This window comes from Crocodylus porosus, unplaced genomic scaffold (genome assembly GCF_001723895.1).
Source record: "Crocodylus porosus isolate Cpor-Errol unplaced genomic scaffold, CroPor_comp1, whole genome shotgun sequence".
Taxonomy (NCBI): Eukaryota; Metazoa; Chordata; order Crocodylia; family Crocodylidae; genus Crocodylus; species Crocodylus porosus.
In genome coordinates, this window is record NW_017728906.1 from 47,501,569 (window position 1) to 47,529,539 (window position 27,971).

At 38.8% G+C, this 27,971-nt stretch overlaps 1 protein-coding gene across 1 annotated transcript in view; it reads right to left on the reverse strand.

Moving 5' to 3' along the window:
* The window catches only part of USP9X (ubiquitin specific peptidase 9, X-linked), a 162,769-nt gene that overhangs the window by 5,862 nt on the left and 128,936 nt on the right, over nucleotides 1-27,971 (reverse strand). Inside the window, exons 34-41 of the mRNA XM_019529090.1 lie at nucleotides 22,560-22,701; nucleotides 21,086-21,836; nucleotides 20,384-20,507; nucleotides 18,093-18,318; nucleotides 11,704-11,833; nucleotides 7,498-7,683; nucleotides 5,683-5,903; nucleotides 4,551-4,639 (exon numbers count right to left, since the gene is read on the reverse strand). Coding sequence (XP_019384635.1) covers nucleotides 4,551-4,639; nucleotides 5,683-5,903; nucleotides 7,498-7,683; nucleotides 11,704-11,833; nucleotides 18,093-18,318; nucleotides 20,384-20,507; nucleotides 21,086-21,836; nucleotides 22,560-22,701 — 1,869 coding nt within the window. The remainder of the gene's footprint in view (nucleotides 1-4,550; nucleotides 4,640-5,682; nucleotides 5,904-7,497; nucleotides 7,684-11,703; nucleotides 11,834-18,092; nucleotides 18,319-20,383; nucleotides 20,508-21,085; nucleotides 21,837-22,559; nucleotides 22,702-27,971) is intronic.

Here is a 27,971-nt window from a genome sequence, read left to right on the forward strand (position 1 = left end):
GATCAACTGAACTAAAAATTTCTATTTCATAAATTAGATCTACCTCCTACACTGTTAGAATATACATAGAATGAATGGATAATCCCCTTTATAGTAACTGAACTTCTTTGAGATGATGTATGCATTATAGTTTTCATTGTGTGTGCTAGGTCAGATATTTGAGGTGCTACACATATACTCTGTATCCCTGTGTTCTTGTGAGGGCAAAAAGACTGCAATTGCTGTAACTGTCCTCAATTTCTTTCACCAATTCAGAATCCCATAAGCTCAGAGCTCCAAACAAGAATGGAGAGCAGACGATGGTGTCTCCACTGACTTCATCACAAAGAACCACAATTTTCATAAGACAAGTAACTGCTCTCTTTTTCAAAGATGCCACGACGGATTCCTACTGTATGCGACTGGCAGCTTACATCACCTCAGCTGAACAATAATCTCAATACTGTTGTGAAAACTTGGCATTGAACTAGCTGCAAAGTCAATGATTTAACATTTTTAACAAAGTTATTCAAGTTTCTGCAGACTGCTGCCTCACTGATTTCAGACATGGGCCACCTGAAATAAGCAGACACTGCTTGTGACCCTGTGTGGAAGAGCTTTAACAGTGGGAAGTATCCCTGATAAGAGATTATGCAATTCATTAACATACCCTCCAAGGTGAAACAGAATGGCCTTCAGAATGGCCTGATATGGATATGAAAAGAGAGAGAAGTTTGATAACTAGTAAGGCTCTTGAAATGTTTAACTTCTGTTTCTTTTCTCCCTGTGCAGAGTGGGGCTTTGTGATGAAGACACGTAAGTTGATTCAGGTCAAATTTCAAAACCATCTCTCTGCAATAGGAATGGGTACATTGATTCAGCTCCAAGAATTTGAAGCTTGCTGATTTTTAGCTGAGGTGATGGCAACCAGAAAGACTGTCAAGTTCAAGAAGGATTCTAACAGTGCTCTCAAGTAGACATTAGGGGGAAGGCAGCTTGCAACAAGTTTAGAATCAGTTTCTTTTTGCAGTTTCCTTCAAGTTGAACCTGCCTATTGTGGGAATTTTCCAATCCTTAAACATCAGTTCTTTGATGGACTTCTTCATTAATCACTTGTCACTGGTGAGGGATTTAAGAAATCTTGGAGATACGTAAATATGGAAGGTATGAATACACTGGCCAACTGCCCGTCAAGATGGCATACCAGAATACGCCATGGGGGAGGGGGGAGAAGAAAGGGAGGGGGCTGGGATGGAGTGCTGCCACCTAACACCCCATGCTGCCACTGTTCTGCCTTTTCCAGGGAGCAGGGTTGGGAAGCCTCAGCTCCCCCACCCTCTGTCCAGTCCTCGGCACAGCTTTGGAATCATGAACGACACTCCCCCACGCTTGAAGTACCGTGATTGGCTGTTTCCGTCTGCCAATCGGAGCACAAATAAAGAGCGACTGACAGACATACAGAGACTTAGACTTCTATAAGATCAGAATTGCAGTTATCCTGTGTTGTTGATATCAAGTCCATAACTTGACCACTTCCTGGAACAAACGCAATGAGTAGATGACTCTGTTTATGTACTATATTGCAAAAATGTCTGTGTACTATAGTCTAAATATAGCTTATCTACTATACTGCACAAAAATCGGTACTGCAAAGCACTGTAAAATAAACCAGCATGCCACACATTAACTGTCCTGAGTTCTGGGATGTTTATATGAAGTTTTACATTGCCCTGGGACAGATGCCTTGCATGGTCAGATGGCCCAAGCAGAAGCCCTCCCAGGCTATCTCTGATGTATTCATGAAGGCAGGGGCTGGTCAGAAAGGAGCACTCCTTTTTAGACACTCAGAGGTCCAGTGATTAATTTAGCTCTGAAATAACTGAATGTGTTCCTTTGGGGTCTCACTAGGAAAAAGATATACCTCAACCAAAATTCAAAATGGAAGTGAACTTGGACAAGCAGCTTTATGTTCACATAGGGACTAACAGTCCAAAACAGACAGACAGATTTGATTTTATTCTATAAAAGTAATCATTTCAATGACACGAGTCTGTCCTTAGAGAGATGAGCTCCCAGTTACCTGAAGTAAATTGTGACTATTATAAACCATAATCTGATGAAGGGACAACTTGCAGGCCTACTGCTATGTTATTTTGGCATATGTCTCTAACCTGCCAATCATTCATGTCAGGGTAGAGACAGCTCCTCAAATGGGCTGCCCTCATAGCCAGTTACTTAGATAAGATTCTCAACACTGTTGGGACTAACAGATACGATTTGTCCTACAGCTTAAATAGATAGTTACGTTTGTTCTATAGGCTGAAAGCTATGAATATGTCCTGAGCCTGAAGAGAGAGACCAGCAAAGGTAATACACCATTCTGATCCCAGGATGGTTTTTTTTCCCCCCTCTTCTAGGAGAAGACAAAGCTCCCACCTTCTGAACAATAAAATACTGGGAAAAGCTTCTTCTACCACACTACTCTTTTGGTATGCTTGTGGACCAATTAACAAGACTACTTCTGTTTGCAACAGATTTTTATGACAAGTGTTCTGGATGTAGGTTAAGAAAAGGGGGAGGGGAACTGGAACTGTTCCATGCGTTGGCTGAAGCAGCAGAAAAAATAGTGAAAAGATGCAAGGCAGCTTCAGCATGTGGCAATCGGGTCTGGACAGGTCTTGATACTGTCCAGCCACTTCTGCTGCTTTGGAGCAGATAAAAAAAAAATTCGGTTAGAGAGGAAGTTGCCTTTTACAACTATTTGGCTCTCCTTTATAAGATTATCTGTATTTCTCCTTGCTGCCCTGTGGTTACAGGTAAGGAAGTCACCATGTTTGCTTAAATCCAAGATGACCCTGAATATAAGATAACCCACCAATAATTAGATTCCATATATGAAACATTTATAAAAATTCTGACAATTTTCTAGGTACAGAATGTAATTATTGGAATTTTGCCTCGAATTTGTCCCCTTCCCTCTGCTACAACAGCAAGGAAAACAAATCTGGGGGGGAGGTCAGGTAGCCTCTCCCACCTATTTACTATCAGATCTTGCTCTCCCCAATTATATGGAAGTGAGGAGCAAATTTGATCTTGAAATAAACATAATTTACCATATATGCAAATTACTACAGGTACCCATAGACTTAGGTAATCAAAAATTGATGCATTTTATCATTTTTGAAACTGTTGCAAGTTTTAGCAAAAATACTCCATAAAGACACTTTAAAACAGCATCTGTACACCCACTTACATATGGTACAAACTACGCATCACATTAGTCCAAAGCTAAAAGGCTCCTGATTCACCATATAGTTCAAGGGAAGTATACACATGCTTATGTTTGATATGCAAGGGTTGATGAGCACATAATAATTCAGAATCTGAACACCTGTTAAAAACAACTTCACTTCTTCCATTTAAACCACATCTCCTACAGAGATCCCTCCCCCCAGCTGAAAAAAAAGGGCACAGTTCAATGCTCACACTAGAGCAAAGCAGGCCAGACCACTGCCTTCTCCTGGAAGGTTTTTCCAAGGTAATTGCAGGTAGTCACTGAAATCAGAATCCTCCCAAACTCTGAAGGGAATGGCTTTTGGGTCTCCTCCTATAACCTCTCAACTGCAATCAGTTTTCATTTCACCAGCCTCTTGCTATCCCAGGCTATTTTGAATGTTCTCTATTACTATTTTTCAAAATGCTGTTTCAAATGATTTACTAAAATACAGTCACTGACATATTTCCATGCCCAAACTATCAAACGGTATTATATCCAAAGGTGGCCAAATTTATCACCTTAATTACATTTATTCTAACTTGTACCCCTTCTTCTACTACATGTTTGGCTGGCTGGCCTCAGATCATGAGCACTACAAGGCAGGAACTGTTCACCTCCTTTGTGTGACCAGCGCTTTGTACTTTTAAAGCTTACCAGCAACAGTCAAGTATATTTTATAGAAGTACAAAGCAACAATATATAAAGGAAGAAGTTCAACATTTTTAACGATACTATTTTAAAGTCTTAGTTCTCATCTACTGAAATAATGTTTCACAGTAGTTGAGATTTGTTCATTTCCTATGAAATGTCTATCCCTCCCAATTTAATGCTTCATCTGTGTCCAAGCAGCACTCTTATCCACATACCACTTACCTGACCACTAGCAACAACAATGCTGTTAAACAGAACACCACTTTATTGGGATATTTTCAAGGAACCAGTCTGGCTTAGTAAGTGAATACCAAAGACTGACATATTAACAAAAGTTCCACTTGCATGGGGAAGCATTTATAGCACAAAAAGGGACTGAGTGGCATTCTGCCATTTATGTAAAAGACTGAAATTTTAAGCTTGAATATTAAATACAGAAGTTTCTTAGTAATTTAAAAGCAACATAAAAAGGAACATAAATGTTACCCTAGTATTTTGATCAGTAAATAGACTTTAAATAAATCATTTAAAAAAGGACTTAAATTGATTGGTAGAGCCATTGGGGAAAAAGCTGTCCAACAGAGAAGTCTACAAATTAGAAGAGGAAAGGATTATATTGAATGACAAAAAAAAATCCACTAACCTGTGAGTTTGCCAAGAATCCTCAATTAACAAGATTTGTAAAAGTAGATCCAAATAAGGTCGAAGTTCATAAGTATATGAATATGCAACCTTAAACGAGGTTAAAAAGCAGTGATAATTATGCTCGAGTATTCCTTTAATACACACAGATTATATCTTAACATTAGTTAAGATTCAATTAGTGTAAGTCTGAAACAATTACACTGCTCATGAAAAACATGTATATGCTACATCAGTTTCAGGGAAAAAAGTTTAAGAGGTATAACAAGTCAGTTTTATATTGGGGAAGGAAAACCTCTCTGGGATGTTAAGACTAAGCCTCAAGGAGATGGCTCTCCAAGCAGATTTTGAGGTCTGAAATTATAAAATGCAAAAAGGTATAAAATAAGGAAAATTTGCTTTTTTGTTACTCCAAACATATCTGTTGGATGCATTCTCACTTTTGAACCTCTGCTTCCTAGTGTGCTTTAATAAAACTTCCTTGAGTTCCAAGAAACGTTGATCCCTTGTAGTGGGTAGCTGTGTAGAGCACAAAGCAAGTTTTTTTAGACATAGTCCTTTAGGTAATGGTGCTTCCCACTTCATTGAGTAGGGTCAACTTTCTAAGGACCATAGTTGCTCCAAATGTTATCACCTTCTCCTCAGATTAGGCACCAGGCATATAGGGAAGGTTCTCAATGGAATAAGCTTGCCTGTCAAAAGCAAACTACTAGTAAAGGTAACCAGTGACACTGCCCAAGGGAAGTGCCTAGTAGGTGAACAGGGGTAAACTGCTTCATACAGCTGAAACCTATGGACTAGAAATAATTAAAATAGATGAAACAATAGAAATAGCACCAATAACTTATTTGGTGATAGTGGCTAGAATGCTGAAGGAGAGGTATCTGTAGTATGCGAGGGAAGGCACACAAAGGCCAGAAGGATCTGGCTTACACCCAACTATCATCATCCTCAAATTACTAATTCATAAAAATAACATGAAACTTGGATCTAAGAGTAAGAGTCCTGACAGAATACATCTTGAGAAAGTTTACCTAACATTATACCTGTACAGTTTCTCATACGAGTATCATTCCTATGCACGGTAAACATTTTTACACTTCTATACACACTCATTCTTCTCTTTTTTTTACCTGCCAGAGAAGTTCACTGAGGACAGTTGAAGAGAACTGAGGATTCTCCCAACAGCAAAAACGAAGCAATTTGATGGTCTCTTCTGAATTACTGCAGTCTTCAATAATTTTCTTCACATAACTGGTTCGTACAAACAGAATGTCTGCCACATTCTGCTGAAGTGCCATTATAGGTTGTGATAAATTAGGATCACCATATGGGTTGGCAAGTGGGGGATTACCTAGAAGAAGCAGGTATTACTGATGAAATAAAGTAAAAACTTCTAGGATTAACAAATGATACACATGAAGAGATGATGAACTTATAACAGACTACTTCAGCTCTAAAAAAAGCTCTCTAGTCTAAAATAGCTAGACTTTATGATACCGAATGTGGCAACATGGAACCTGACAGCCATGCATAACTATGATTGGTATAAGCATGAGCGCTGAAGCTACTTTGCTATACAAGAAGTAGCTGCTGGCAGGGTTTTCCAGTAAGGTCACTTTAACTTTAGAATGTACTTGCTTTTCTTTCCATCCAGATTTTGGATGACTATCTGAAATAATCCATATAGGTTGAGCTTTAGATCATGCTTTAGTTCTGTAAATTTGCTTTTGTAAAGAGAAAGGTTGTTACTTTTTCTTTGAAGCAGGACAGTATTTTAAAATTATACTTAAAAGGCACCAAGAGTTTGAGACAGGTGTTTTTATGTTTATTTTTATTTCAGCATATTTACTATACCATAGCTATCAACTTACATTTTGAATGAACCACATAGAAATCATGATTTCTAGTACACTGTAGATAGAGTGAATGTTTATTCATATATCATATACACCTGAATAAAGACATGCACTTTATTTTGGGGAAGCAGAATAAAGAAAGCCTTTTTTTTCAGTCTTACTTGCCATAGCAAGGGCTCACCATAGCTGAACTCCGGTTGCATAGGGCAAGGCAGAGTCCACTCATCAGTATTGGTTTCCATTTCCTTGCTGCTCAGCCAAAAGCAATGGTTTAACTCTTCCACAGTCACTGACAAATTGGCAGCAGCTTCTAGTTGTTCAGCCAATGCCTACTGCCAATTTGGCAGTGGCTGTGAGAGGGTTAAACCTCTAGCTGTGGAGATCCAAGAGTGAGTGAAGCTGATGAATGGACTTTGCTCCATGCATCTCAGCAGAGAGTCCCTGGCAGTCATTGCAGAGTGGAAATCAGACTCCTCACTTAAAATATACACCCTAATTTTGGATGATTAAATTTTCCTTTAAAAGGGGTGGGGGGCAAATGCAATCACATGCAGCTATTAAGACTGCTTTAACGCTGCAAAGATATTTTAACAAAAATAGATAAAGTGAAAAAACAACAAGTAACACATACTGAGAACAAAAACAACAACTGAAGTTAAAGCCTGCCAAATCTTCTGGAGCTTAGAATTTATAAAATAAAAAGATATGATTTCCTTCTCTGGTATGCCAGCTCAAACCCATTAACTGCAAAGACTAAACCAAATTACTCTGACTTAAAACATCACATTACTTTAGGTTTTGCTGCCCTTAGTTTCTCTACAAATTCCTAATTACACTCTTCCAAAATTCCTGAATTATACTCAATGAAGAACACAACTTGTGCTTTTTAGTAAGTTTCGTATCTCAAGATAAGATTTGGCTACTACCTCACTCTAGGATCAGGAAAAAATTGCTGGAAAATAGTGCTAAGGTAAATATAATAGATATCAAAGATTACATAATAATATAAAACAAGTACCCAACACTATTTACCAATTTGCAGACAAGATGTTCAATTAATTTAAGGAAAACTTGTAAAATTCACTATACCATTGATAGAAGACTGCATGCGTGATGACACATTGCAACAGCGAATTAGTTGTGACACTACAGTATACAATTTGCCCAGTTCAGCATACTGATACTTAATTGGAGGACCTGGGCCTTCATCCAGAGCCACAAGCATGAATGTTGCAGGTACGTTTAATTTCAGAAGCTGTGTCTTCTCTGCTACACCTTTGGAGGAGAGAAATAATACATCTTGTGATTAGAACTGACAGCACTGTTTTATAAGCTTACTTTTCTCAATTACACTTTGGTATAATTGAAAAATAACAAATTCTTCCATTGCTAGCTCTCATTTTGGATCTCTTATTTACAGTTTCCTATCAGGAAAAAATAAAATAGTTAAGTCTAATGTATTAAAGTCAGGTCAGGTTTCATTTGAAAATTGCATACAATGTCAGAATTAAAAAGGAAGCCATTTCCCACAATGTTCACATAAGCCACCAGAACATTTTCCTTTCTGGATCCTGACTTCTTCCCTAGTCAGATATTCTGGCTATGTGCCAAGCAATAATGAAAAAGCAGTACAAAAAGAGAAATTAAATAGAACAGGAGTATACCCCCTTTTTTCTAATTAGTAGTATTAAATATATTTTTGGTATAATCACAGAACATGTTTCTGCCAAAAGATGCCTTTGTGGAGAAAGGAATAAGCCTGTAGTGTTTTATCAAAGAGCTGATGGATTATCACATGTTAAATGTATCATTCTTCTATGCTGACTTTGACCAATACCCTTTCTGTCTAGCAGGATGCTGTGAAATATCCAAGCTCTAATCTTCTTAATATTTTTCAGCAATACTGTCTTTGAGATCATCTTTCTTTAAAGACTTCGAATGCTGAAAGGCACCACCAGCATTCAGTGTGGAAGTGGATGAATAAGAATGCTTTACTGAGGTGATCCGTTCTAATCAAAGTCTTCTTTAATGGCTTTTTCCTTTCAGGTGCTGAAGAACTGAGTAAAATGAAGGAATTAATACAGTGAGTTACAAAAGAAAATATTAAGAACTGTACTTATACTGGATTCTAAACAACCACCTCGCATTCTAAGAAAATAATGTATGGACTCATGTTGATGTGACAGTAAACAAAAAACCTGATTTATAGACAATAATCACATCTAACTGATTAAGTTCTTTTGGTTCAATGAATGAACTGTAGCACTGTTGAAATCAGATGGTGATCTACCACTTACATGGAACTCAATTTATGACCTTGTTTAGATAAGGATATGAAACCTGATGATAATGGATCTTAGGCATATCTTAATGCTATTGTGAAAAAGATCCAGAAAAAATTGAACAACTGGATTCCTAATATTAATCTTCCTTAAAATACATAGGAAAAATGCCTTGCATAGGATAAGACAGAAGGTCTGAGGAGTCACAAAGCATAGAATCTGCTACTATAAAATAGTTATGAAGCCTTTTTGGAACAGATTTCAGAGTAATTTTGGAGGCACAGGGGGTTTTCTTTGAAGATGGTCTAGAGTTTATGCCACTACTACAGAGACTATTAATTTGGCTGCCAAGACTCTAAATGGCAGATGGATTACGTGTACTGATCTGTTTGCCATAAATTACCTAAGGACATCATTTTTTTTTGTACAGACTTGAACTCAATTTGCCTCCAACAGTTGATTTTTTTAATATTATCTGATGATAGTATCACTAGTGAAGCATGCAACTACAAGTGAGGCTTTGCAGGTCATTTGAAAGGAACTCTGAAAAGCCTTTTCCAAGGATGTTTTTTTCCATGTCTTTTGGATCTTGTCGGGAGATAGTGGGGGTGGGACTCAACAGAAAGTGACATATTTTGCCAGAAATGCTACTGAAGAGATGCTAAATGAAGGATCCCAAAATATTAACACCCAAGATACCAGTAATTTTAGAACTTGATAACCTAGCCTTCTTTTTTCTTAGTTTTCCACTCCACTAGTGAGTTTGGAAAAGAGGAAAAAAAAAAAAAAGGAGATGGTGAGTTTTGTTCCAGTTTTGGAAAGGAAGCATCTTCATTTCACTTTTGACTGCTCAAATCTGTTTGAATGCATGGTGACCAACATCAAGATCTAGTGAAGAGAACAAATGAGCAAGCTAACGCTAAGAAAGTTACTTCTTTATCCAAAACTATAGCAGAACATTTTGATGCTCCTGCAGCACTTTTTTCTTCAAGGGAAAAACTTATGATAGCAAATTAGAATCTAGAATTAATAGTCATCTTTGGTGTCTGTGGAAAGATTTTGTTTAGCTTTCTTTTCTGTTAGTTCACAAAGGATATGTGCATGCATTTCCTGATTCTTGATGCTTACAGATTTAGAGGAAACTGGAAGTTCTTCCTTCAAGATGTCCCGATCAGTGAAAAATCATTTAGTTTCCCAAGTCACAAGGTGAAGTTGACTGATCTTCCCTTGTGCAGGTCTCTTTGCTGATGCATGTGTATATGTTTGCATGCAGTAACATGTTTCAGTTAGTTCTGCTGGGCATAGGATTTGAAGTCCTTGATGGGGAAAGCCAAAGCTCCTGGCCTCCCTCTCCCTCCCAAACCTCTGCTAGGCAGCCCAGCCAATACTACCTGGTGCAGAGTTTTAAAGTCCCTCTGGCCTCCCCCCAAACCAGGCTAACAATTAGCTGATTGTTGGTCACCAACCACACATTAAAGGTGCCATATAGACAAGCCATAAAAACATTTTACATTGTAAGTAGAACATTTTTATGACTTGCTCCCCATTTTATGGCATCTTAAACTAGGGACATGCATAGCACCTTTCTTATTTATGCCATGATTAACATGTTAACTGTGGCATAAATGTAACATGCAGAGGGGGCACCAATATCTGACATACATGGAATTGCCAGGCACTCTGTGGCCTCATAGATAAGCCTAAACTATCTCCAATACTTTGCAAGAAGCTGCAGTCCAGTTGCATCAGACAGAGCTAAATTAAAACACAGAATGATCTAAGTGGTATATTATCACTAAAACAAACTTGCATTATAGTAACTTCCTGCTTACATGTAATATACATTTAAACACTACATTAAGTTAACAACTTCCATTTTAAATGAAAATAATGTAGCAAGTCAGAACAACTTATTTTTCAACTCATAAGTGAACAGCAAATCTCATAAATAGTGAAGTGGTTTTGACTGGCAGAAGAACACAAGCCAGTACCAAAAGAGAGGAATGATATGGTGAACATTATACAGTATACATCTTCTAATGAGGAAACCGCCATCCTATATTTTGTTTGCTGAAAATAAGAAGCCTAGATATTCAATCAATGCACCAAAATCAGAATCTAGTTTGATAAGTACTGGACTCCTGGGAAATTAAGACAAAGTTCAGTTCTTAAGCTTGACACACTGACTTGGTTAAACAATATATGGTTAGAGGGAACAAAATGATTTGGCTCAGCTGATTTTTGCCTGAACATAACAACTACTTATAACATCAGAAACAAGGCCACAGTAACATTAAGAGTATAAAAATGTACAACTCAATCACAATATTTCATTTCTACACTGCACTTAGTACTGCATAAATGTTGTACAAATGTTAAACTTCAAAGCACGGGGGGAGATTTATTCATTTTTAAATGCATATTAAAATTGTGTTATGATGTTTAGTACCAAAGCACTTCAGCATGGGACTATTTGCAAACAAATTATTACAATCATTTTGGAATGGAGGAATCTAAGAGATTAATTGACTTGCTCAAGGTCACAGCAAGCCAGTGGCAGAGTTAAAACTTAGATATTATGAGTCTATAGTCTCCAACCTTCATCTGACTATTGCCCCTCAGACTATAAAAAAATCTAAGACCACTACAGTTCAACCTCTGTTCCTTTCTAGACTCTGGCACTGCTATATGACCTGGGGGGAGGGGAGGGGAGGGAAATCACTGAATTTCTCAGTGCCTTGGCTTTACTCAATGATAGGCCACACCATTTTGTATTTCACAGGCCTGCTGGAAACCTGAATCTATTGTCTGAAGTGTTAACTAGTCAGAAGTGCCATATAAATCTTCAGAATTACTATTAATTCCCACAAATCTAAAATGCCCCATAATTTTCTGTTAGCTCACAGTCATCTCACATTTAGTTCAATCAGAGCATAGTTAGTTTTCTGCACGTAAACATTCAAAAACATAGTATTATTGCACTAGCAATAAGGTTACTTAGTAACCTGCTTACCTAAATTGGCATACATCACAAACAGATTGAAATACTGTTGCAAATGACGCCCATGCTCAGACACTTCCCTTCTAAGGAGATTTAGTACCGCCCTCAGCAAGTGATCGCTCAAACTTAAGTTGTCATATGCCTATAAAACAAGGAAGTTCTAATATTAACAGCAGCTCCTACACAGTTTCCATTTAATACATGCACACATTGCAGCTCAATACCAGATGATGAGAATTACCTATTTAAAAGTGAATTGTTCCAGGCAGTATTTAGGTGAAATCTCTTTGAAGTATACTTAAGAAAGGTTATTTTGTAACATTTTCAGACTGCTTTAGTATTTGAAATGCCAGACAGAAGAAAAGTCTACAGCACTCACTCCCTTCCCATTAAAATACAACATACACTTGGAGAAAGAACTCTTTATGCTGAAATGTTAATTTTGATCAAAATACACACTCATGGAAACATAAGTAACAGAATATCAAAATTCTAGTGGGGAGGGAGGGCAGCAAGTACTGATCTATTATCAATAATACACTGGAATAGTTTTTCCTGTGAATCACAGAATTACATTTTTTTTCAGAAATTAAGGGTTTAAGATGGATGCAAACTCTTGGAGAATAAACACAGTTACATATTTAAAATATATGATATACATGCTAATTGGAACCTGACAAATCATTATAGAGCAAACATAATAAAATAACCTATGCCCCTTAGCAAGAGCCAATGACTTCAATAAAATAACAATAAACAAGCTTGTGGTTCATTGCACATGGGGCCCCATCTAGAAGGCAGATGTGAGCTGGAGGTGGAAAGTGTGTCATGATACAATTTCAGTGAACAACTAGATGCTCAAAGTTCTGAGAAGCTTTGGCCTAACTGTATGCCCTTACAAAATTTAAACATTATTGCTCATTTGAAGCAGAAAATAAACAAACAGTCTGTCTATACTAAAATGCCAAGGCCAAACTCTGTTGCAAAGAATCCCAGCAATGCCTTTGTTTGCAGTTCTATATTCATGAGAGCAACCAGCTCTCTGATGATTTCTTCAGAAGACCTAGATTCAAGATCACTCAGGGCAGTCACAGGATACTTCAGAGCACTAGTTTTCATCCAAATAAATGATTCAAACAATTTCCCCTAACCACTTCCTTGATACACCTCCTGAAGGGAAACTTTAAGGTTACAGACAACATAGAAAAAAAATCAGGATTATGAATTCAACTTCTAAGCTCCCCATTCAGAGTTCAAACACTGCTTTCTGCTTCTTTTCAGGTCTCTAGTGTTATGTTATCACTTTCTATGATGCAGTTTTGCCTTATATTATAAAAAGTCAGCATATCAAGTGCCTTGTTAGCTAGCATGAAAATAAAACCTTCCAATCAAATGCTAAGTAGTGTTGATTTTGACTAGCAATTAAAGTCCTACAGATTCCCCAAACTAATCCAAAGTATCCAAAAATTCAGTGGATGTATTTATTGCCCTTAATCAAAGAACAGCTCCAAGGTGATATGGTTAGTACTATGACCAATTTTCTAACTATACTGAGATAAACTGAACAATGAGAGAGCTTAAAACAGATTAACAAAACACTGTCAATTCCAATGCTTTAATTGGTGTTGGATAGCAAATCACTCCTGCATTGATGGTAGTTTTGTTGAATGCCCTGCAGACTGTACTGGCAATGCTTTTGTGGTGTTTTTCTGCTAGTAACTCAGTGTTCATGCGGTTTATGATACACAAATGGGTCCAAGATGCAAGCATCATTTCCCAACTATCTTTGCTCTATACTGTACTTTCTTGCATATCGTATGCACCTACATAAGATACACTCCTTGTTTTAGGAAGGCAGAATGAAGAAAAATATATTGGGAATCATAGTTGAGTCCTGACAGCTAAGGCAGAGTACACACTATGCAGCATTAGCAAAAGACAGTTTTATCCCCCTTTCAGTCACTGCCAAATTGGCAGCTTATTTGGCAATTCTGAACACTGAATTTCACCCTCCCCTTTTGGGGTCAGGAGGGAGAAAAGCAATGGCAGCCATTACAGCGGTCATCCATGCTTCCATTACTCTCCATTATGGTGCAGAAAAATCAGTTTCCTTGGACCCCAATTTGGAGGGCTATGTTTTGGGAAAAGGTATGTGTAGTATGCTAGTAAAAACAGTATTTTACAGCTGGCCAGGGTCAGAAAACAAAGGCAACTCCTCAATCTAGTGGTGGTTCTGGTTATCTTAAAGGGCTGGTCAACATCTTTGATTCCAGTCTCTTCATGAAATACAAAAATCTAGAATTCTTGGTTTAGAAATGGTACATTTTATTAGACCAACTAGGAAACTGCAAGAAAAAAATATCTTTTTCTGCAAGCTTTTGGGCTCAAATGCCCTTCATCACTCTGGGAAATTAAAGATGGCACCAAGTTCCCATAGGTAGGAAATAAGCTTCATTTTTGCACAGAGTTGGAGATGGAAAATCTGTCCCTCTGGGTCCATGAGAATGTTTCTGTGAGTTGTTCTAAGTTGCTCTTTGTTGTGTAGATCAGGTAGTTTTCCTTCTCTAGGTGTCAGATGGCAAGCAGGGAGGTTTAAAAATCTTTCTTGTTGCAGTACAACAAGATTTTTAAACCTCCCTGCTTGCCATCTGACAGCGCCAGGAATCCTACCTAATTTACACAACCCAGAACAACTCACAGAGACACTCACATGGACCCAGAGGGACAGATTTTCCATCTCCAGTTCCCTCTGTGCAAAAATGAAGTTTACTTCCTACCTATGGGGACTTTGTGCCATCTTTAATCTTCCCAAAGGGCATTTGATCCCAAAAGCTTGCAGAAAAAGGTAACTTCTCTTGGAATGCCCTACTTTGTCTAATAAAAAGGTATAATTTCTGAACCAAGAGTTCCAGATTTTTCCATTTCTTTTTGTCTCAGACCGCCATGGTTACAAAATACAAGATCTCTTTAAGGCAGAGACCCAGCACTTCAGTGTGAAACCCAGAAATAAACTGAGACATGGGGCCAATAGCAATTAATTATGATGGCTGATAACCTAATTTTGTGGTTGAGGATGAGGAATAAACACATTTTTAAAAAGGACATGGAGCAGTTAGAGAGGATCCAGGGCTGGGCAACAGAAATGATAAAGGGCTTGGAAAGTAAGTCATACCAGGAGAGGTTGAAGAAGCGAGGCATGTTCAGCTTGTGGAAAAAGCACTTAAGGAGGGACATAATAACAGTCTTCTAATACCTAAAGGACTGCCAGAAACAAGAGGGAAAGCACCTTTTTTCTCCTGCTGCAGAGTCCAGGATATGGACTGATGGCTTGAAGTTGCAAAGTAAGTTTATATTGGAAATCCAGAAAAAAAACATCTTCACTGTTTGAATACTGGGGCAATGCAACAGACTGCCTAGGGAAGCTGTGGATTTTCCATTGCTGGAGATGTTCAAGAAGAGGTTGGACAGCCATGCCTATGTTCTACTATCAGTATTTTCCATGTTTCTGGGCTTTGCTTCTTGCCCCTGACCTTCCCTTTCTGCTACACATATCAGGGTGCTCTTAAGCCTCCCTCAGAGACATTGGATGTTGGCTACAGGCAAAGCTGTGGTCTTTGCCTGGGGTGTGCCAATGCTCTTGCAGGGACCAAAGACAGATTCCTGGGCTGGAGGGTCTTGCGCCTCTGCTCAGGGTCAAAGTGACTGCCATATTTGGAGTCAGGAAAGAATCTTATCCCATGGTCAGATTGATACTGAACATGGGGGGTTTTGTCTTCCTCTGCAGCAGGGGGCATGGCTCTCCACTTAGGGTGTCTTGAGCATATACTGACATTTCAGAGAAGCAGGACATTGGCTGCTGTGGTTCCCCTGCTTTGCCTGTGGCAGGTTAGGGCATTAGGTCTGTGTTGTGTCAGGGTTGATAGTAGTTTTATGTAGAGAGTTTAGATTATGGACTTGTATAGGATGATACCGTCGGGAAGAGGGTTGGACTAGATGACCTGTGGAGGGCCCTTTCAGCCCTACTTCTCTATGATTCTAAGACTGGCAAATGCCTAAGTGTATTTGGAATTCGTGCATCTCAAATATTTATAGATTACCAGTCACTACAGCATCCAGCTGCTGCCACAAAGCAACCTGACACAACAGCAATTTAGGTCTAAGGTCTGCATTTTAAAAAGGAAGCTTAAGAATGGGCAAGCAGCAATAGAGTCAAAAAAGGACTCTGCAATGGAAGAGAAGAATAGAAAAGTAAAGAGAAGAGTAGAGTCAAATTTGAAAAAGATTCAGTAACTCTTATCAATGGAAAAAAATGGGCAAAACTGAGATCAGACAGGAAGTTATTAGCATGAATGAACTGGAATCTGCAAAAATGCAACATTAAAGGACATGTGGGAGAAGGCTAATTTGTAATGCAGAAGAAAAACAGATAATGGTTATAGGGGGAAACTCAGAGGTTAGACAGAAACATGCTTGGTGAAAACCTGGAAATAAAACAAATGGTCATTTTGGTGAGTGGGAGAACCAAATGAAGATGCGGTGTGAACAAAATCATTGATACTTTGGGACACTATGATCACACGGCAGAGGTGGGTGAAATGTGGCCCACGGGCTGGATGCAAACTGCCAAGCCAATCTATCCGGCACCTAAAAAATTTAGAAAATTAATATTCATCTGCCCTGGGTTGCCTGTCATGTGGCCCTCAATGGTTTGCCAAAACTCAGTAAGCAGCCCTCTGCCCAAAATACTTGCCCACCCCTGTCATATGGCTACATTCTTTAAAATGTTTTTGGGAAATGTAAGAATCAACTTAGAAAACTGGTCGGAAAAAATGGCACATTTAGATTTAAAACAAGGTGTGTGTAAATGTACACACACGTCATTATTATGCAAGTTATTTAAAAAAAGCTGCAATGTAAATCTAGTGCCTTTGCACTATATGACTCAATACGACTTTTGTAAACAAAAGCTCATTTTGGAATATACATGCTCTGGAATATAATATGCACCTTATTTTTGAAAGGCAGAGTGAAAGAAAAAATAATTTTCTAGTGTTATGGCTAAATAGAGCAGGGACAAAGACTAATGTTCACCTGACTAACCCTCGCTTACCTGCCTAACTACAGCTGAAACTCTAACTGTTACTGCAGACTGGTCTCCACGCATGGCTCTATGATGGCTACCAAACATCCAAGGTTCAATCCAGGAACCTGACCTATCATGGTCATTGAAGCGGCTGTTGATATGGGGAGTTTAATTTTACCTCTTGCAGACCTTTAATATTCAAAATGAGTTTTTCTTAAACAGAAGGGACATTCCACATCTCTTCATATCAGTTCCCAAAACTCAGACAAGAAAGCCACAGAAATATGAGGAACTTCCAGTGCTTTTGGAAAACTGTAGTAACATGTCAGCAACAGAACTCAGAATTAATTGCAGACACAAAAAAAGGATATTCATTCATTTTTAGCAGCATCTATATCTATTACTACTTATACATCTGAATTTCATAAAGGTAGAAAGCAGAATGGTTAATATTAGAGCTGGGATGCCAAGGAAAAATGGAAAATCAGTCTCAAAAATCCTAACAGTAGACTGGAATATGAGGCTGCTTCTCATTCCTACAGGAAGGTGACGGGCTCTCAGACTAAGTTAACACCTGAACTGAGAAAAGACTCAAGGTACATAGGAGAGTACATCATTAATTATTACACAAACATATCAAATTATGCATATATTAAATTTTTCATTTTTTTTCCCCCACAACTCCTCACCCTGGGTTTAAAGTACACAAAAAGAGTCATATCAAATCCAACCAGGAATTGTAGGGAAGAAAATTAAAGGAGACCAAACCACAAGTAGTAAAATTATCAAGAGTTGAAACAATCCAGATTTATATCATTTTACTGAATGTATATGATGGTTTAAAACAACATTTTGAAGGGTACAAACTGAAAATAGGTTTTTACTTTTTAAATCTTAAGGCAGCACAATGCCATGACAACACTTGTTCCACACCTCTAACATGACCATATTACAGAACCACCCCTCCATGCCCCATGATGCTAAAAAGCTCTCCAAAGCAAAATTCCAGCACACTAAGTTGTAAAATTCAAGATTTTTAGTGGTTCTGCAGAGTATTTGGAGACAAAATCATTCACAGCAGCACTGGAATTTTCCCCCCCCATCTGAAGAAAAAAACCTGAGGCTCAACCAACTAAATCCAGAAAAAAAACCTTTAATTTGCAACTTTCATGTTGGCAGTTGTTTCAATCTGTGCTAGCATTAAAGTTGACATCAACTGACTTTGATACAGGTAGAACTTTCTATTTCTTCTATGTGAGCCTTTAAGAACAAGCTGTAAAACAACTGAACAGCTGCTTAGACAGAAAATTGTAAATACCTGACTAGAAGGTCCAGGAGAGGCAAAAGGTGAAGGACATGGTCCATCTTGCAATGAAAAATGTGCAATAAATACTATAAGTTTTGCAAATGCCCCTCTCACTTCAGCACTAGGGCATTCCAAAAGATACTCAGAGAAGCGATTTGAAACATTAAAAAGGACATTGTGTGCAAACCAAAAGCGTACATTCTTGCTGTGACGAAGAAGAATGCATAATGCATCATACCTGAAACAGAAAGATACATTACAACTGTAGTATTACTATCAACATTAATGCATCTATATCCAGCTAACACTTAAGATTCATATGCCATAAAATCTTTCACGTACTATTCTGAACTACATATTCACCTATACAGTTTGAGGGAAAATATTTTCTCCAAATAAAGGGCCTTTTTATCAACTGCTTGACTTTAGAGAAAGTGCAAGTACTTATCCTGATTTAGAGTTCTCTTAACTTTTTAAAACAGTAACATGAGATGCACACTGTGGCTGCTTGTAAACAATAACAAGTAAATGTGCTTTACCGGAAGCAGCAGCACCTTACTTCGACCCAGCTCTGCAGCATATGTACAGATCAGGCACTTCAGGGAGACTTTGGCGCATTTATTTAAAGCTTGATTCAATAAGCTATTAGATAAAAGTGCCAAAAAGCCTCACTAAAGTGCCCATTCTGTACGGATGTCAGGTGAACCAGATCCAACTAATGCGCTGCCTCTTTTGGGCGTGCACAGGGCTCGATGTGGAAGCTTGAGAAGTTTAAAGTGCCATTTGGAGGGAGGGGGGAGGGGTTTTTTAAATTTCTGCAAGCAGCCACGTGATCTCTATTCTGGTGTCCTTTCGTTCACATTATTTCAAATACAAGTACTACAATACAAGTCAACATTTAAACTGAAAGGCTTCTTCTTCCCTATCTAGCAAATCCTAAAAGCCATTACACGTAGCCCAACTTCCAAGCTGCACTCTAATGTAAGCTCAAGCTGAGAGCTATTACAAACTCACATTCTCTAAGGACTGGGTACTGAGAAGAGAGGGTGCAGGGGGAGGGAGGGGAGAGGCACAAAGTAGGTTAAAAAAGCAAAATATATGACAAATGACCTATATAGCATTTTATATACAATAATTAAGGTATGATATTATATTTTTTAAGGCTAAGATCTATTTAAAAAGGAAGTCTTTTCCCTGTGTAAATCATAAGCAACCCCTCTTATCTCATCAGCAGATCAACCAGAAATGTTTGCACTCCTTAACCCTCAGAAGTAATAAACAGCACTTTTGTGGACTAGCCACAGGAAAAGGACTCAACACACACCTTCCCAATATATTACAAAACTGTTTATCAAGTCTAACAAAAATACCACTCCTGTCCCCTTGACCACAAGTATTTGACTACCCCTAGCTGGGAGAAAAAAATTGTGATTATGGTCAAATACAGGGGGCACACATCTACATATTCATTAATGCACTTTTGCTAATGCACATTAAAATGTAGTACCTCTGTTGTGAGGTACTAGAAAACAGCACATTAGCCTATTTTAATGTGCACTAGTGAAAATATGTTTTTTTTGTGATGCTTTAACATGCATCAAGATAGGCTAATGCACATTAAAGTGCACATGTAGACACGGCCAGAGAAACCAAAGCTTGGCCACTGAAAGGCGGTGTGCTGCAACAAAGATGACTGAGGTTTGTCTGGTCAAAGATTTGGGTCCCGCACCAACAGTGTCATAAAAAAATAATAAATTTTTTTTAAAATGGTGAGTAGGGAGAGATCCCAGAGCACATTAAATTAGAGCTGTTAGCTCCCACTTTTTGACGACAGAAAAAGAAAGAGCAATGTTTCTGTTCCAAAGAACTCAAAGCTCACAATAGGTCAGAATATTTTTAATGCTATGGATTCCTATTTCAAATCTCTGGGTTTCTCTTGTGAATCATGTTTGCATACCTAACAGTGCTAACACTGTGTGGCAACCCAAGGCACATTTGAAAGGATCTCAAGGTACCCCAAAATGCTGCAGCACCCTGTTGAGAACCACTGCTCTAGCTGATATTTAAAACTGATATTTAACATAAACCTAACTACAGTTCAAAAGTAATAGGAGTTTATCTAAGCCCTTCATTTTCAGCTACTCCCTATACACTTTCCCATTCTGAGTTCTCTCTCACATTTTCAAAGTATAAATGGAACAGATTCCTCAAACAGCTTTGTTAACTTTATGTTCATAATATTAAAATCCCTCAAAGAAAAACGAATGGTCAAGACAGTAGTCGTTATTAAAATTTAAATATACCAATCACTAGCAGGGCCACGAACTATTTTCTTTGTGTGAAATCCTGTGGTGAAGAGAAATCTAGCAGCAAGCTGAATACTTATCATAGTTATTTCTTCTGCTTCAGGCAACAGATGATCTTGTCCTGAAGAAAAATGAGAAAACTCATGTAGACAAAATAAAAAGCAAATCATGATTTTACCCAGAATTGAAGAAAGAATTAAGACTAATGTTCTTGGCTGGAACTTTGTCTGTGCTTAAACTCACTAATTTAAATAGAAAATTTGTTTTAAACAGCATTCACAACTTCTGAAATTTCTTATAACTAATTAAAGCTTATGTTTTCAAAAGGAATGAATGATTTTGTATTAAGAAAGGCCTATTCTCAGGCATTGCTCGCCATCATACACCCTATAAAAAGGTTGCATTAGGGTAAATTTTAGGCAATTTTGAGATATTTTTGAAAAATGAGGGAATAGCTACCGAGTGAGAGTTAAAATCAGCCAAAGCAGCTGCTGCTAACTACTTCTGCCTACCAACAAATATGCTAACAAAAGGTAATTCAATCTAGACCTCAAGAAAAACAGGGATGTTCAAAACAAAATGCACCTTAATGCTTGCTGAAATGCATAAATTCTAATACAAGGCTATCATAAAACCTTCCCCAACAATTCAGATGAATTTTCAGTAAAAAGATACAGTTACAATCATTCAAGTACTTACCTGGAGGAGGATTTAAGTAGACACTGTTACAAGTAAGTAGTTTTTTTATAAATTGGAAATATTCTAGACTGTATTGCATCCGGTTATGCATGAACTGGACGTTCTGTTTCCGTACACTTCGCTCAATGGCTGATGGCATTTTAATCTGGTGGGGTTTAGTGGCAACAGCAAGTTCTGAAATATATTTTATTAGTTCATTGTCTTTGTCTATCGTGTCCATACGTTCATAAAAAAGAATGTAAGCATTCCACCACCTCTTCTGGCGTCTGTAGGACATACGTTTCATCATATGATCAAATACTTCTCCCATGTATTCCCCACCAAAACACTGATTTTTCATTTCTTCATCATCATCCATTTTACACTCAGTTACATCTCCATCATCAAATTTATACCATCGATTTTTCTCACCATCTCCACCATTCCTCTGGATAATGTAAGAGTAATAATGTCCACCACTGGCCTGACCACTGTGTACTAGTACACCAACAAGCCGGTATTTAGTGCTCCCAGAGTGCTCGTTTTCTGACTGTTCATTTTGTATCAACTGATTTTCAGGATTTACATCATCTCCCTCCAATTTAGCTACTCCTGCCACTGTATAAGGCTCCATGTCCAGCTCCCGCGGAAATTCAAAGTAATCATTGAACTTGATTGCACACTCCCTTTCCCAGTCATAGTCGAAACGTTTTAACTGGATAGCAAGAACTGGAGGCAACTTCTTAATCAACAGGCGCTTGACCGTATCAACCTGAAAACGAGACAAAACAGTATTTTAATAAGTATTCTTAAGTTTCTTCTATCAACAAATGTTAAATTCAGAAACTAAACAATGAAATCCCATGTGGTAACTACTATCAAAATGCATCAAAAGCACAATAATATATTTGGAAAAATACTCTGAGAATCTTTAACATCAAAACTAATCTTTAAAGACAATGCTATAAATGTAAACAGTTTCAAATTTTATAAGTGCAGCAAACATGGGCCTGAAAATTTAACAATATCCTCAACATCCTGCTGAATTGTGACAAATAAATGAAACAGCACCAGTTCTCAAAGTTCTACCATCGTTATTACCCGATCCAATTTAGGATTGCTAAAACTGCTATTATTTTGCTGTTATATGAATCTAACAGATTTCTATGTTGTTTCTAAAAGGTTGGCTTACCACAACCAGGAATACTTATTTTTTAATTCCATATTTAAAAACAAGGTCACATTAATAGATAGACTAGATATGTTGATCCTTTAAAGTCTGTGTTTCCCATACCTAGTCTAAGGCCTTTAATTAAGAAAAAATGTTTTCTGGAACCATATTAGTATGGCAAAACTACTCATATCCCCAGCACATACTGATAGCATTCAAGTACTCTCTCAAAGACAGAGTTAAAATCATTTTACTATTATACGTGATATATATTATAAGTAGTAACAAACTTGCATAAGAATTAAACCAGAAAAGCATTGCTACCTTTTTATTGCATTTTTCACAATGATATGCATTTGCACCTTCCAATAAGTCTCCCTTGACATACTGTTCCAAAGAATCAAGCAAGTTTTGGTGATTTCGAATATCTACATTCAGGGTTGTAAAAGATTCTTCACATTCGTACCTACAGATATGATCAGAGAAAGACAAAATGTATTTAGTTGGCAGTTTTACACTCTTCGCAAAACAATGTAATATGGAAAGTTTTGTTTAGCATTTGATCTCAAAAGCTGGATGCATTGAAATATGAAGCTATAATTTACTAAATAATAATACTTAAAATAATGCTTATCATAATATTCAAAACTTACAGCCTCCCCTATCAAGGATAACAGTTGAAAACAGATTGTTTTAATTATTACTACAAAAGACTAGGTCTTTATGTTAAAAACATTTGTTAACTGCATAAAAACTATGAAATTATTGTATTGTGAAAGTCAACACTGCTTTTCTCTCCCAAGAAAACAAATAGTTAGATATTAATGATACTGTGACTGGAAAAAATACAAATTTACTCCAAAAATGCAAATTTATTTATTGCACTATTTATTGCAACTGAAAACGATCAAGTAAGGTACAGAAATTTCTAATAATATAAACTGTGCATTTATTTACCCTCTGTTGCATTTCAGGGAAGTACTGAGCTCACTTATCACAGCTGATATTTGAGCAGTTACTACACTTTTTTTTTTATTTAAAGATTTAAAAACAAGTTGCATACGAAAACAAAATTTTATTTTCAATAGTATCTTAGGTCAACACTATGCAAATTAAAAGCAAAAAGGTGGCCAACCATATTAGAAGACAACATCTATGAGATGGTTTAATTTCTATAAAAGTCACTTTGGCAGATTACAAAAACTCATCACAAAAACACTTCATCAGCAAGAGTTCAGATTGTCCAATACCGCCTCATTCCCATTTTTACAGAAAATGGAAGATGCCTGAACTTCCACTACTAGGAACCTAAAAATAGAACATTAGAATGTGTACCACCTATAAAATGCAACCTTAACACTGTCCCCTACTGAAGCTGGCAATAGATACTTGGAATGATTGAGTAACTGTGATACCATTGTAAACCTGAGTGACTAATAGAATGCTACTATTATTGTGATGCGCTGTTCTGATTTGCACTACAGCATATAACTGTGTATATTCCAACTGTGTTCAGCTTATTAGAAAGAGAAGTGTGAAAAAATAGGAGGGAGTACACAGACAGAACTGTGAACAATCATCTAAATATCTGAAGGGATTACATAAAGAAAAAGGAAGAATAACCTCTCTCTCTTGCTGCAGAAAGTTTTCACTGTTAGAACAATGAAAGAATGGAACAGCCTGCCAAGGGAAGTAGGATAATCTCTACAATTGGAGGTGTTCAAGAAGAGGTTGGACAGGCACTGGTCTGGGATGATCTAAGAGTAGCTATGCTTCTATTCTACTATGGATATTTTCCATGCTTCTGGGGTCTTTTTTGGTTGCCACACTGAACTGGGAAGGATTCCATTCTCCTCCCCACCTCCAATGGTCTTAATGTTACATGGGTCTTCTTTTTCCCCACCTCTCTCAGAAGCACTGGGTGTCAGCTGCAGCCAAGGCTGGGGGTTTTGACTAGGGTTTGCTAGTGCTCCTGCAGGGACTTAAACCCAGAGATTCCTGGATAGAGGGTCTTGCCCCTCTGCTCAGGGTCAGACCAATCACCATATTTGGAGTCAGGAAGGATTTTTTCCCCCTCCCATGGTATGCACGCTGGGGGGGTTTCCCCCCTCAGTAGCAGGGGGTGTGGGTCTCTTTCTTGGCTCTTTCAAACATAGTTTAACAACTTCTGCAGCAGTAGCAGTTGGCTGCCATGGTTCCCCTCTGCCTTACCTGTGGCAGGCTGGGGTGTTACTTTGGGGCTGTCAAGGTCGCCCGTGCAGTTTTGCTAACCAGCTGGAAAATGGATTTGTACAGAATGGTCTGGATAGCAATGATCCTGCTTCAGGCACAGGTCCCTTCCATCCCTACTTTTTGTGTTCTCAGATCCACTTTTCATTGCTACATCTGTAGCTAGAATAAAGATTAGCCACCTATTTCACAGTAGCTGCTTCTGTGGCGGGCCAGTAGGGGGCACTCCTGTGACAAGTCAACCACCTCACTGCACCACACGAAAAAACCAAGCTTCTAGTGGGATGCCTACATCTGACCAACCCATCTGGAGCACACCTGAAAGCCTGGAGTACGGCTGCCACCACCCGAACTTAGGTCCTTGTTTGGGCCCTGTGCTGCCTGGGATACACAGACCCTATAGGCCTAGGGGTTGCTTAATCCCAGCAGGATATATCTGGGTGCTGCTTATAGCCTGAAGCATAGAAAATAGCCTCCCTTAGCCGAGAAAGGGAGCAAGAAGGCCTGCCCAACCCCTCTCAAGCACGTACAACAAGGCTGGCTATAACCGACAGCTTTATTGGGTAGAGAGGGTAGGCATGGGGAGGGGTAAAATTCAGAAGTAGCAAAAGAATAACCCTGAGCAAACAAAAGCAGTTTGGTAGCTTTTTTCATAGATTTCATAGACATTAGGGCTGGAAGGGACCCCGGAGGATCATCAAGTCCAGCCCCCTTCCCCAGGTGCAGGGAGTCAGCCAGGATCATAGGATCCCAGCAAGATAAGCATCCAAATGTGTCTTGAAGGCATTCAAAGTAAGTGCTTGAACCGCCTCTGGCAGCAGTCTATTCCAAACCTTGGGGGCTCGGACAGTGAAGTTCTCTCTTATGTCCTGCCTGAATTGGTCACAGTGGAGTTTGTGACCGTTCGATCTTGTCATCACTTGGGGCGCTCTGGTGAACAGATGTTCCCCCAGATCCTGATGTGCACCCCTGATAAACTTATAGGTGGCCACCAGATCACCCCGAGCCTGAGCTTTTCCAGGCTGAATAGCTCCATTGCCCTCAGCCTCTCATCATAAGGTTTGTTTTCCTGCCCTCTGATTATGCACGTGGCTCTCCTCTGGACTCTCTCAAGCTTCTCCACATCCTTTTTGAATTGTGGAGCCCAAAACTGGATGCAGTACTCCAGCTGCGGCCTCACCAAGGCCGAGTACAGAGGGAGAATAACATCTAGGGATCTGCTTGAGAAGCAGCTATGGATGCAAGCCAGCGTTTTGCTCCCTTTACTAGCCGCAGCATTGCATTGAAGGCTCATGTTCATCTTGTGGTCAAACATGACCCCTAAGTCTCTTTCTTCTGTAGTGCTAACCAGCATAGCACGTGACTAGAGTACATTAAACTAAATTCCTAGTTAGGTTTCTGGTAAGTTACTCACTTCCATATCTAGAGGATGAGAGAGCTGCAGAGGTCCATGCTTCTGTGTGTGCGTCTTAAAAATGTCTGCCTGCCTTCTTCTTGGAGGTACCCTCATAAATAGCCCTCTTGACCTCGCCGCCTGAATCCAACCAACATCAGGTATTTCCTCAGCATCACTGATGCTGACCAGTGGATTTGAGTAACATCAGCTCTCACCTTGAGGAAGGACCACTGCCTTAGGACTGCCCTCCCAGGCCAAAGGCAGGAAGCTTAACAATAGATCTGACCACAGGGAGAGGGGAATCACCCCTCCCTAAGTGGTCCCCTAGGCAACCAGGTGGTTGCCTAGCAACCAGTTGATAGACATATGGGGGGGTGGAAAGAGAGAGAGAGGGAAAGAGAAAGAGGGAGAAACAAACAACCCAAAAAATGAGGAGGCTGGGAGGGAGTTTTCACAGCCTCTGGAAGTGCAAAGCAAATGTTTTTTATATTTCTTGATGACTTGTTTGATTTATAGATCTGGAACATGGATTATAAAGTGCTACAAGAATGTCTGAGAGAACTGTACTCGTGTTGTATCTCCTCATCAATTTGCTCTCTCATGAGAGGTGCCTACCAAAGTAAGGTAAGCGCTCGACTACCTCCAAGCTTTTTCCCTTCTGTGGTAATTTGGGGGTGGGAGGGCTGGATCACATTCATGGCCTGGAGCAGCCTGATATGGCACTTTAGTTTTCTTGATGTTGAGAGGTGGTTCAATCAGCTTCTGCAAAGAGATCCAGTGGTCTGGAGGTTTTTCTCAGTGTGTGTAATGATGGCACAATTGTCAGTGTATTGATGACTGTTGGAATGTTTTGGTTTTTTGAGTGCAAATGTCTCAGGCTGAAGAACCTCTATCTGTCTGGTATTCACTGTAGACTCTGAAAGGAAGATGGTCCTTAACAAGAACCTTCTGCTAAAAAAATGACTGCCAAAAAAAAAAGGAGAACAGAACTGGGGTGATAACATTTTTGCTCGGGTTCAGTTCAGATGACAAGTGGATTGGTCTCTGATCCATTTAAAAAAAAAGGTCCACAGTAATCTGCCAAGAGTTAGAGACCTTAGTGAGGTCAATGAAAGCCATGTACAGTACAGGTCCTGAAGTTGTTCCCAACACTTTCCTGAGATGTAGTGGGCAACAAAGATCATGTCAATTACCCCATGGGATGGTCTGAAACCACACTTATATTCTGTCAGGACTTCCTTAGCAAGAGTTAGAAGACAATTAAAGAGGATGTGGGCAAAGTTTTTCCCTGCTGTGGAAAAAAGAGCAATACCTTGATAGTTCCTACACAAAGACTTATCTCCTTTCTTGAAGATAGTCACAATGTTGGTGCTCCTCAGGTTCCCAGGAATGTCCTTGTTCAAATTTGAAAAATAAATTAATGAAGTTTCAGTACCAGTTCCTTGTTGCCAGCCTTGAAGATTTCAGCAGGTATGCCATCTGGTTCAGTAGCCTTGTTGCTCTTGGTTCCCTTGACAGCACGACAGACTTCTTCTAGAATAGGCAGCTTGGCGAGGGATCCCCTTTCAGATCCCTTGCCAAGGGTGGCATCCACTGCAGTTGACCTGCAGTTCAGGGGTGCCTTAAAGTGCTGTTAAACAATTCTGCAATCACAGGAAAATAGGACCACAGGAGCCTGGATCACGGACGGCTTTTGTTGCCTGGAAGAAGCTATACATGTTATGTTTGTCAATGTACAGCTGAATGTCCTTGGGCTTTATGTTGCCACCACTGGTTTTTGATTTCCCAGAGTACTGCAGTAGTAATTCACATGAACCTTTAAGACACAAAAAAGTTGCGATGACATGCTCCTCCTGTCTACTCTAACCTGATGGGAGCCTCTAGAACTGTCTAACAGAACCTTCTTGACTTAATTAAGTAGTCTTACTCTGGTCATATTATATTGTCCTTCAAAATTATACTTATCAAATCTTTGTTCTCAAAATATTTATTTTATGACGTTTATAGGAATTATGTAAGATGTTCTTAAATTCTTGAAAAAGATGGTAAATATTTATCACTTGGAACACCCTGGTCTCTAGTGAGTAGATAAGAACAAATTAGATAATACT